Here is a 13,069-nt window from a genome sequence, read left to right on the forward strand (position 1 = left end):
TTCCCGATTTCTTTAATTTGTAAAGTAATATTCGATGGGGGTCACTGTCGAAAGCGTTCCTGAAATCCAGATAATTCTATATGCAGACGATACAAAGATATACAGAGAAATCAAAGGGAGAGAGGATTGCAGGAAGCTACAGGAAGATCTACAAAGAATGAAGAACTGGTCGGAAAAGTGGCTGTTGAGGTTTCATCCAAAGAAATGTAAAATAATGCGAGTAGGGAGGACAGGCATAGAGAACTTTCAATACATAATGGAAGAAGAACTAAATGCAGTGAGGGTGGAAAAGGATTTGGGTGTTGTTGTGGATGATGAATTAAATTTCAGTAGACATTTGGCTGAGAAGATCAATGTAGCAAATAGGATGGTTGGTCTGATTAGAAGAACATTCACTACTATGGATGAGAGTATGTTTAAGATCTTGTTTGTGAGCTTAGTTCGACCACACTTGGATTATGCAAACCAAGTGTGGTGCCCATACAAAAAGAGGGACATAGCTGCAGTTGAGGCAGTACAGAGGAGAGCAACAAAGATGGTACCGGGCTTGAGGACTCTTACATATCCAAAGAGACTAAAGAAGCTGGGTTTACCAACTCTTACTTACCGAAGATCTAGAGGCGATATGATTGAGACGTTTAAAATAATAACTGGAGTGTATGATGAAGGTGTGAGTGAAGGATTATTTGTGAGGCAGTCTGAGATAGTGACAAGAGGACATAATAAAAGGATCTTCGTACAAAGAACAAGGTTGAACATAAGGAAATATACATTTAGTAATAGAGTGGTGAATACCTTTCGCAGTGAGCAAATTGATACCAGACACCGCCAGATTTTGTAATTCTTGCCGGAAAATAAATACTTTTTTTTTTGGCTTACAGAGGTGTATCGTTGTACATTATTGTGTCTGAAATTTAAGTCAATTAATTTCATGATTGCAAACGGCATATAGCATTGTTTGAGCCTCTATTTATAATCACAGATAATATTCGTAAAACAGCCTATAATTGTATCAAGCCAAGCAATTTGTCATTTTCTACCGACTTCAATGGACGTATACTGATATATACTTTCATTTGAATGCACCAAGCAATAGGCAAATCCATGTAATGTATCGAAAATATAATTTTGCATCGAAGACTTAATTTTTTCGGTACGATAAACTTTGTCTTTCTCTTATTTTTTCTTGAATCTGACGTGCAGTTTGCCACGGCACACGTAAAATTAGTCATATTTGTTTGAAAATAGCTCCCAGCAGATCTAAGAGGTTATTCTTTACAAAAATGTCGTTAACTTCGTACGTCAACCACCACTGTTGTTATTTTTTTATCTCACTGATTATCTTCATATACAGGACGTGACAGTGATATCCATTATTTTTCAACACTCAGATAAAATGCACAAACCGAAATCAACATCCTCTTATTTTTACTGCTCATAGTTACTTCAGTAAAAATAATTACCTATTTTTAGTTTTACCTTATAATTAAATTAACAAAGCCTTATCACACACCAGTAAAAATTATAACATTAAGAGTCATGTTTTTAATTTTAATTACATTTATGCAGCAATTTATGGCGTATCTTTTTTAAATATCGGTTTCCAAATTAGCTAAGTCACCCCTTTGCCTCGTGAAATCCGAGACAATTGAAAATTCTAGCGCTAATAGGAATCTACGAGCCTGACTGCGAAAGGCCCCATTGGAACAAACTGCCCGAGGGTATGGTGAATGCTAAGTCAGTGGTGGATTTTGAGAGGAAGCTTGATCGAGTGTGGAAGAACCATGGGCAGAAATGTGATTTTGAATCGTTAATTGTTAATATCCGTCTCGACCACAGTGATCACTAGACCATGATATAAAAGGATAGTTATTTAGAGCTGGAGCCACAGGCGCATTAGCCTCTTCCAGAAGCCTTCTGTAAGTACTGTAAGTATATCACACCATACGGTTCTCCTTCATCATAGTATGAAGTCCAGTCTTCCAATGATTCCAAAAGGCTTGATAAGCATGGCGTTCTCTTTATAAATCAATGCCGACACGTTGTTATTAATTTGTTCTGTGTTAAATAACCCAGTAATATTTCCGTCTTTTCTATCAGCTTCACAGCTACAGATGTTATAACGAAATGTCTGTAATTCTCTGGTAGTTTTCTATCACCTTTCTTATTATCATGAACTATTCCAGACGTTGTTTTTTGAAAAATATTCATTTTTGTATATATAATATGTATTAATTATTAATCTGATTCCATGGACGCAATGTGTCGTATTCCTGTATCTGCGAGAGAATATTTAATTTACAAGATAATGTTAGCATGTTAAGAGGTTTCAAATAAAAATCTAGATTTACTTGTGAATCACTGCTCTATCATTGCATTATCGAATATTTTACACGGTGTTAGCACTTATCATTCATCGCATTAAGTTGTTAGTTCATTATATCCTATAAGCGCGATGTAAGAGGTCTCTCCTGTATGAGACGAAGAAGAACGATAGTGTTTCATACCTTTTTCTGATTGGTTGGCACTTTTCGTTCTTCTCTCTGATTGGCCATCTCTTTCACTGGTTGTCGAGACTCGGGACGCGAGAAGCCATTTTATGTCAACAAAAGTAAACAAACTACAGAGTGGATCTGAGATGTTGCACAAAGGATGCATCACTTACTTGTGGCAGTTATGTATTTGATGTGTAAGAAGTGGGCATGAAGTTGATCTGCTGGAAAGTGTAACGTATTGTAGAATTTTGTGGAATATCGGTCGCTTTCCAACCATGTAATCACTGCCCTAACAACCTGTTTGCAGTGTCACAGATCTGATGGATTCAGTGATTCATAACATATACCTGCAGAAATCATTATCATTATATTAAAATAGTTTAGAAACGAGGTTGCTTGGCTCAGATGAATATACATATTGATCGAGGTTACCGTTGCAAGCAATGAAACTGTTATGTGCTCCTGAAACGTAGACAAAGTTGGGCAAAGTAAAGTTGTTGGTACATACACCTACCATGGAGAACCTTAATGTGAACAATTATCAGGCTATGCTTGGAAGTGTACAAACCCATGGGCAGGAACTCTTTAAACAACGACAGGGGAACCACCACACACTTACTTTAGATGAAGCTCACACAGCTGTTGTGACTACAATAACAGCCAATGATCAAGATATGACTACTAGTGATGGACCAGAAGAAGTGCTTCTTCCAACAGAAGAAACTATAAGTATTACCTGTGAGGATGGTGGCAAGAATTCGTTGAAGACAGGGACAGGAACACCAGGATTAAGGGATGGAAATGAAGCATGTGTCCAGGTGGTGCAGTTGCAGACAAATCATTCATATCCTCTTTGTCAACCGTCAGCCACAATGGCTACTCCCAACAATACCATAACACTGACGGTACCATCAAGCAACACTAGCCCCATTGGGCAGCAAAACATTACACTTGGGACATTAGCATCAACTACAAATAATGCCTCTGTTCAGCAAACAGCATTACCCATAGGCTTATCAAACAGTGTTAAGGTGACTAATAAAGTACCAGTAACTATGCTGAGTAACCCGTCGACTTACACAACAACAGTGGAGCAACCAAACAATGGACCTTCAATGTGTTTTGTGTGTGGAAAAGATCTGCCTGATCCAAGTGACAGGTTTTATTATCTACGAGCACAAAAACTATTTAATACCCAAGTAACTCTGTTAGAATTATTAAGTGATATATTGAACCAAACAGTTATAACAAATACATCAGCCATTGACTTGTGTTCTAGATGTTCTGAATTGATAAATGAAACAGACAGTGCTTTTTTACATTTGCATAGACTTAAGAAACAAATATATAGTTACTTTTTCAATAATCAGAGGCCAAAATTGACTTTCCAAGTGTTACCTAAATCAACAACAATAAGCAATATGAATAATTCAAATTCTTTTCCTCCAAAGCTGTACCAACCACCTGCCTTGAATTTAGATGATTTAGCAGCTACACGACCTCGACGAGGACGTCAAGGGAAAAAGATGGAAAAGAAGATTCAAACATTTGGACAAGGTTCAGCCCACAAACAAGAATCACCAAAGATTCCAGTAGTCAAAAAGAAAGGCGGACGTCCGAGGAAACCTTTTGGATGTCACATCTGTCGGAGGAAATTCCTCAATAAGGAGATGGTTAGCAGTCACATGGTGAAAGAGCATGATGTACTTCCAGTTGGCTTAGCAAAGCCTGTATTAGGAGTTGACCAACAGACTCCTACAACTAATGAAGTTGACAAGAGTAGTTTTGGGGCTCTGAAACAAGAGAAAGATAAGGAAGAGGATTCCAAAAATATTATTATAATGACAAACTCGCCTGTCAAAACAGAAGCATCAAGACAAACAATTCTTCAGCTTATGAAACGACCAATACTTCCTTCTCCAGTCACGAGTTCAACAAACAACCTGTCAGTTTGTTCTTCTGATCCGACAGCCCCATATTTAGCAAACATGAGACCTATTCAACCAAAACCCCAAACAATGGTTCAAACAGCTCCAGATGGAACCATGGTTCTCTACATGAATCCCACAATTGCAGATGCAGCTCCTGCTGTAATTAAAGTCACCCCTAGTTATATGAATCTTAAGCCAGGTCCATATGCATGTGAAAAATGCAGTAAAACCTTTTTAGATGAGAAAAGTAGACGTATGCATAAATTAGCTGCCCATGGTCTAAGAAAAAGAAAGAGAGGTGACGAAGAATTTGAAGAAGAGGAAGAAGCAGATAAGAAAGATGACAGAGTGTGGCCATGCCGACAGTGTGATGCTACATTTGCTCATAAAAAAGAGTTACTAGACCATAAGAGAGTCTCGCATTCTAAACTTAACGAAGGTAGTAATGATGAGAAAAGGGAACGACTTCATGCATGTGACCAATGTGAACAAGTGTTTAGTTATAAATATGAACTAGAGAGACATCGTGAATCTCATGTTCCATATACTCAAATGGGACCCCATGAATTTGTATGTTGTATATGTGGCTTAAAAGTAGCAAGTAAGACAGCTTTGAAAATTCATTTACACCGTTTCCACCATAAGTATGATGAACCAAAAGATTACCTTTGCTCGGAGTGTGGTTATATGACCTCAACTAAAAAGGCCTTTACAAATCATCAACGGGTTCACAGTGATGATCCTGGTCCAAAGGCACGCTGTAATGTTTGTGAAAAGGAAATGAGGGCCTCGTCATATAAGATTCATATGGTGAGAATGCATGGAGAACCAAAACATGCATGTGAAACATGTGGACAGAGGTTCACGGTACGTTCAGATCTGATGAGGCATATAAATACAGTGCATTCAACATTGCGCCCATATGACTGTGAAATATGTGGAGAAAAGTTCCCTACTACAGATTCATTAAGGTAAGTTTTGTGTTAATCCTTTGGGATTAACAAATGTCAGGGTGTAAGTTATTACAAACTTTTGGAATACTGCATTAGTCAATAATTTCCTAGTTCTCCAATAACCACGGTCACCAAAAATGTGGAAGTGTTTATAAACCATAATATTTAGACTGGTGCAAGCATTTTAAATGATAGATAATTTTTGGAAATTACAATAGGCAAATTTGCAACTTAAACTTACTTTGGGCAGAAAATGAACACTTCAAAAATTTTATTATATTCTTTGAGAAAAAAAAAGTTTTTCAATTAATCTAGCATTTGTTTTTATTGGAGATATTGCAATTTCTATTTTCCCCACCACAGCAGCGTAGGGGAATAGAATATAGTGTTTTGGGAAGAAAAAAAAAAAGAAGAGTAAAAAAAAGTTATTCTATGTATTTGTTTATCTAGTCATTAAAAAATATATATAAATTTGTTCAAATAGGCAAAGAAATTACTATAACAATATGTTTCACCAAAACCCAGCCCCAACCTAACCGTATATTATCTAATCCTCATCAACTGTGTTGCTGAGCCAAGGGTAGTTCTGTTCCCCCCCCTCCAGTGGGGTGTACACATTGATTGCTTCTGTTAATTTCATTTAACTAATATAAATAAAGGTGCTTTGATGTTTTTGGTACTAAGTGCCTTCAGAGAATCATTGGATATTGCTGGAATGAACTTGTATCAAACCAGACTAGTGAGAGTCTCAGTTTAGGCCAGTTACTAACATAATTCATGAATGTCAACTCTGGCTATATGAGCATGTGGCATGTTTCCCTGATGTTGATCCTACTTACAGGGTTGTTTCCACAAGAGACAACCCTTGATGGAGGAGATGAAGGGGATGCCAACAGAATTTTTAGCTGAGACAAGTTAATCTAACTTGTTGAGAGTTATTTGGAGTGGGAAGGGTGGCTGCATGGGAGCTTGCTCAGAGAGAATGTGAGAACTGGCACCAATGTGTGAGTGAGGCAGTGTGCTCCCTGGCATATACCCCCAATTGTTGATTGATGATATAGATAAAATAGATTAACATTAACTTTGAATGAAAATAGAAATTTCATTCACATTTAGGACACTGCCTTCAAAGGTAAAACACTGGCAAGAAGAATGATATCCAGGACTGTAAATTACAAGAGGCTGAGCTTCCATACCATGAAAACTTAGGAAAAAGTAATGGACAGAAGTATATTAGAAAAGAAACAGCCTTAAAAGACCAGTTTAGTTTTGTGTCAGTTTGCATTTAGATGATGGTAGAACATTAAAAAAAAAAGATTGCTTGTAGTAGTGTTTATCTACCTACAAAAGGCATATGTTTAGTGCCTTGTGACTGCATATCTTCTGCAGATAAAACTTGAGGCAACAGAATGATTGATTGAGCTTTTCACTACTGAGGGGAGGCGACCAGGGGCATCCGGTGGAATTTTTGTAGGGAGGGGTGCAAGACTTTTTGTAAGGTGACAAAATTAAAGATATACATATATGTGAGATCGAAACCTTTATTGATACTACGTTTCGCTTGTTACAGCTTTTTCAAGTACAGACATGACACACACTCTGAGCACATATAAGCCAACGGGGAAGGAACTGGGAGAGGTTATCAGGGATGGGTGGGTGGTAGGTGGAGGGGGACGGGTGGGACTTGGTGGAGACAAAGGAGGACATTTTGGACAGTTTGTTGAAGTGGACTAAGGGGGACATTTCATACATTTATTTAATGCGGGTAACAGATGGGTGATAGGAGAGGCGATGTTAAACATGCCTCTGTTCTGCTCAATGGTTTTGAAGCTTTGAATGGCGGCCGCTTCGTGGCATTTTCTCCTCACCCTGTCTGGTTCACTAAACAGAAGTTCTGCGTTATCCCAATCCATCAGGTACCAATAAAGGTTTCGATCTCACAAGGTGTTTATTCTCACAGTCTTGTCGGCTTTTGCCATTGTGATTCACATACATATATGGTTAATGGTATAGGGATATATCAAGATACACACTTCAAATTAGCCACATAGGCATATATTTACATAATCTACACGAGTTAAATTTTGTCTTTCATCAATCATACACTGATATGCTATATGTAAATTAAAAATCTAACAAAATTATATGTGATGACTGGCAAAGTTTCAAACATGCCCTGGATTTCTAGAGGGGGGGCAACTACCCCCTTCTAGATGCTCATGCATCCCAGAGAGGTGAGCAAAATATCCTGGCAGCAGCAAGAAAGAAAAGTGCCTCTTGGTATGGAAGAGGATAATTAAATAACCTAAATCATACACTGTTAAGAGGGGTGCCATAGAGATGAACCACATTGTCAGAGTAAAGGACAAGTGCTGTTTGATACAGGAGTTCATTCTTGTTTTTTAATTTGCTTGATTTTAATAGATATTAATGAAACACTACATATAGGGATATTGGATGTTGTAAAGATCCACAACCCTGGAGTGCCTGAGTGCTGTTTATCTTTACAAGGTAATATTTGGTGTGACTGATCTTGACAAGCTTATTCTGAGGATGGCCAATCTTTACAAGCTTGTTTTAGAAATTAACAAATCTCAACCCCTTCCATGTGATGATGGCTACATAGGTGTCATGAGGCGTGAATGGGTATATGAGAATGCCAACGTTGGTGTCATGATTATATTTATTTTGTAGCTGGGTGACCTCTATATTCTATGAACTGAATTGATCATATTTTCTGTGGTTATTAATATTCAGTGGCAGAAAAAGGTGGAGTGAAGGTAGAATGTAGATTGAGAGAAGCGAGTAAATGCCTTGGTGGATTGAAGAGTGTAATGAGGAATAGACATTTGGGAATGGATGCTAAGAGGAGACTGTATGAAGGAGTGATTGTGCCAACAGCACTGTATGGGGCAGAAACGTGGAACATAAGAGAGGAAGAGAGAAGGAGTTTGAATGTGTTTGAGATGAGGTGTCTGAGAAGTATGATGGGGGTTGCTAGGCTAGATAGCGTGAGAAATGAGGTGAGGAGAAGAACGGGGGTGGAAAGGGAGCTGGGAGATAGGGTTGATGAGAGAGTATTAGGATGGTTTGGACACATGGAAAGAATGAGTGAAGAAAGACTAGTAAAAGAGGTATGGAAGGCAGATGTGGAGGGAGTGAACATGAGGGGACGTCCTAGGATGAGGTGGATGGATGGGGTGAAGGGGGCTTTGGGGAAGAGAGGAATGTCTGTTGAGGAAGGACGGTAGAGGACAGAAGACAGAGGTGAATGGAGAATGGTTGTATATGGATGATGATGTGATGCATGAGGTGGAATGGGCAGGGGATGGGGGGTGAGGTAGTATGTGTGAGCAAAATTTGACGCAGCCTGAAGGGATTTCTCCCCGTCTTCTCCTTTTATGCATGGGGGGACGGAGAGGGGGGGTCGCCGATTTAATGAAGCGGCCTTGCTGTGGATGTGCTGTGTCTTGCGACACTGCTTCTGACCCAGGGCAGTGGACAAGGTGCAGGGATGACCCGTCATCCAGGAGGTGCTAAGATGAGAGGGAGGGTGAGGGGTGTGGAGTGTATTCAGGGATGGAATGAGTGGGAATGATTTTATGCCTTTTCCTTTTTGGCTACCTCCCTTGTAAGGGGGAAAAAGCCTTGGTATATGTATGTATGTATTAATATTCAGAGAGAGGGGGTAGTCACCAATTTAATGAAACAGCCTTGCTGCGGATGTGCTGTGTCTTGCAACAATGCTTCTGACCCAGGGCAGTGGGCGAGATGCAGGAATGACCCGTCATCCAGGAGGTGCCAAGATAAGATAGTGGAGTATGTTAGGAATGGAACGAGTGGGAGTGGTTTTATGCCTTTGTTTTTTGTCTACCTCCCTTATAAGGGGGAAAAAGCCTTTGGTATATGTATGTATTAATATTCAGAGTGAAAGAGAATGAGAAATGTTGCTGTAACTTTATATTTTATAATGTGAGTGTTGTGATGCATCATCAGATCATCATACATCAGGCAGCTAATGCTGCTTACAAGAATTTGACTTGTATTGAAGAGGTTAAAGCTTAGAATAGAATAGGTGAAATGATTGTTACCATTGGGATGATTTATATTTACAAGCTCATTTCTGGGGTTGCTACTCTTTACCAGCTAATATGTGGGGTACCTTATCTTTACATCAGTACGCTGGGGTTGCTGTTCTGTACAACATCTGGAATATTAAGCATTGTCATTGAATAGGGTAATGAGTAGGGGACTGGAGACGGTTAAAGAAAATGGAGAAAAGTGGGAGATGAGCCAGTTATTATTTGCTGATGACACTGTGCTTGTGCCAGGGACAGGGGAGGGATTGAGGGAGTTTGGGAGGGTTTGGAATGGGAGAAAGTTTTAGGTAAATGTGGGTAAAAGTAAGGTGATGAGATGTGTAAATGGAGAGGATGACAGCAAGTTGGAAGTAAGTCTTAAAGGAAAGAGGCTGGAGGAGGTGGATAGCTTTAGTTATTTGAGGTCACATGTGGCAGGAAAGGGGAGAGTGGAGGTGTAGGTAAATTGTAGACTGAGAAAAACAAATAAATGCCATGAGGGATTAAAAGTGTCATGAGAAATGGGCATTTGGGAATGGATGCAAGTGGTGATTGTGCCAACAGCAATGTATAGGGCAGAGTCCTAAAATTCAAGAGAAAGTTTAAATGTGTTTGAGATGAAATGTCTGAGAAATATGATAGAGGTCACAAGGTAGGATAGAGTGAAAAACAAGGAGGTGAGGAGGAGAGTTGGGGTGGAAAAAGAGATGGTAAATAGGGCTGATGAAAGAGTATTAGGATGATTTAGACACATGGAAAGAATGAAGAAAGCTTAATAAAATAGGTGTGGAAGGCAGAGATGAAGGAAGTGAACTTGAGGGGACAACTGAGGATTAGATGAATAGATGGGGTGAAAGAGGCATTGGGCAAAGAAGGGAGGGGACAGGAGAGATGGGCGAGTGAAGAATATCTGTGTAAAGATGATACTATGATGTAGGGAAGGGATGGAGTGGGGGGTAGGGAATGATTATGTATGAATGGTATTTTGATGCAGCCTGGAGAGGTTTCTCCCCTTCTCTTTTTTCTGCATGAAGGGATGGAGAGGCAGGGCACCCAATTAAGTAAGGCAGCTTTGCTGCGAATGTGCTGTGTCATGCTGCATTGTTTCTGACCCAGGGCAGTGGCCAGGATACAGGGATGACAAGGAGGAAAGAGTGGTGGAATGGGTTGGATTGGGTGTGCCTTCTGACTTGGCTACCTCCTTTATAAGGGGGAAAGCCCAAGAAGTATACAGATAGTCAGTTAATAGTGTGGTGATGCTCCAAGAGAAATTATTGGATTTTTCCCAGCAATAACCAGTCTTTTATAGGTAACATTGTCCACAAAACTTGTGTAATCTGGTCAATATAGGTTTAATAGTGGCCTACATAAACTAGCTTATGACCCTACTAAGGTGAGCTTTTTAAGATCTGGAGTAATAACAACACATGTTATTTTTTTTTTTTTTTTTTTTAATTCTCTTGATTTGTTTTTCCATTTTTCTTTACAGGTATCACAGGAACAAGATCCATTCAACAGTATTACATTACTGTGAGTTTTGTTGCAAGAGCTACAAGTGGAAGGGAGAGTTAAGAACTCATGTACAGAGAAATCACATGGAGCACAAGGAACGCCTACAATGCAACTACTGCTCTCGCAACTATGCTGATCGTCGGAAACTAAGACATCACATGATGACGAAACATGATGTTCCTCGGGAAATGACATACTTTAGAAGTTTGAATGTAAGTTCAAATGGTATTTATTTCAAGTTTTCTTATTTTCAACATACATATTCCCTTCTGTATCTTCTACTGCATTGAGAAACTAAAGGTAATTTTTTGATAGAGCAAAAAAATATTGAAAAGAAGTGTGTTATGGGAGAAAATTTGTTAAAATATATAGTACAGTAATTTCCTAATTCACATTGTGTTAATTAAGAAGTTATGAATGGAAAAAGACATGTGTTACAATGGATGATTTTGTGAGTCAAGCCAATTCATTACTGTAAAACATGGTTATTATGACTTTGATTTAGCATCATAAAAAACTGAAGTTGGTACAGTACGAGATAGAAATACAAATAACCTAGAGAAAAATAACCCATAATGAACTCATGATAATATGAATGCATGATATTTGTAATACTGAGACTAATCAGTCAGTCAATCAGGTCTCTCATGTAGGAGACCCATTGTTCCTAAGTAATTGGCAGCAGCCACTAGATTGGCCAGCAAATTATTCAAGGAAGAGGTATTGTGTTGTTTTTTGGGATGGGTGAAAGTGGGGCAGTGTGCATGTGGGACTATTTAAGGATTACAAAGGCGGAGCATACCGACAGGAGACCTTTGGATCCATATCTAAGTCTATAACCAGACCTATTCTGTGTTGGCATTGTTTTAACCACTTTGGTACGATGACACCTACATAGGCATGAGTGGGTACACGAGGATGCCAGCGTCAGCATCTTGATTATACTGTATATTCTTTTTGTAGTTGTATATGAGTCGCCTCCAGATTCTGTGAACCGGTGTTATCATGTTTTCTATGTTTATTATTATTCAGAGTAAAAAAGAATGAGTAATACAGCAGTGACTATATTTTATAATGCAAGTAGTGTGATGAATCGTGCATATGGCAGCCGATGCTGTCTGAGAGAATTTGACTTGTACTGAAGTGGTTAATGCTGGGAGATGAACTGAATGCAGGCATGCCATTTATGGTTCTTGCTTCTTGTGGGAGGGTTTTCTTGGTTGTTTCATCATATGGTGATGCCCTCTTTCCACACAAAATTATTTATGAAACATATGAAAAGAATAATCCTTTGAGGTGCATCATCAATTCAGTCTTCCTCCATTTGCTCTACACTCTCATTTTCCGCTCAACAGACGTTTTACATGCATTCAAAGCTCCCTTCACCCTATCCATCCACTTCATTTTCATAATAAAATCATTAAAGGCAGTTACACTCCACAATAGATAATCAGTCTTTCTCTTTTTCTGAAAATATATGTGACCACCATAATATTTTTTACAGATACGAGAGAAAGCTCCCATGTACAAGACAACTGTGGACCAACTACCATCCAGTGGTTATGAGCCCCAGGGAACCATAATACATCAGAATACAGGTCCTCCAATGCATCAACATCATGATCAGTCTCATGCACAAACTCAGCTGGTTGCACATCCAGTATATCATCATCAGCAACAACAACAGCAGCAGCAACAACAACAACAACAACAACAACAACAGCAGCAGCAGCAGCAGCAGCAGCAGCAGCAACCACAACAGCATCATAGTGATCACAATTCTGTGCCACCACAGCCACAACACCATCACCATCACCTTTCAGAAGGGTCACACCTTTTGCATAGCCATCAAACTCAACAGCATCATGTCTACATTGTGCCTGACTTAAATAGTTCCTCATGAGGAACAAATTACCTCAATTTGAAATACCCAAGATTTTCACAATTTATTGTATTCAAAAATGTTTAGGTGAATGTTTTCTTGGAATTGTGTTGTGTAAAGTGTAAATCATTTAAAAAGGCTAATGAAATTGTTTTAAATTAAATATGAAGTTTGAAGATAATCCATGATACTGCATTCAGTAAAGAATAAAGAATCT

The 13,069-nt window shown here is 38.9% G+C and overlaps 1 protein-coding gene across 1 annotated transcript; it reads left to right on the plus strand.

Annotated features, from left to right (window-relative positions):
- The first annotated feature begins 2,461 nt into the window (after positions 1-2,461).
- Positions 2,462-13,069, plus strand: LOC143028536 (uncharacterized). The gene is made up of 3 exons (XM_076190793.1): positions 2,462-5,397; positions 10,948-11,182; positions 12,475-13,069. The coding sequence occupies exons 1-3, from the start codon at positions 3,011-3,013 to the stop codon at positions 12,871-12,873; spliced, it is 3,021 nt and encodes a 1,006-aa protein (XP_076046908.1). The 5' UTR covers positions 2,462-3,010; the 3' UTR covers positions 12,874-13,069.

The sequence above is a fragment of the Oratosquilla oratoria genome, chromosome 9 (assembly GCF_046742065.1).
Source record: "Oratosquilla oratoria isolate Oo_2021 chromosome 9, ASM4674206v1, whole genome shotgun sequence".
Lineage (NCBI taxonomy): Eukaryota > Metazoa > Arthropoda > Malacostraca > Stomatopoda > Squillidae > Oratosquilla > Oratosquilla oratoria.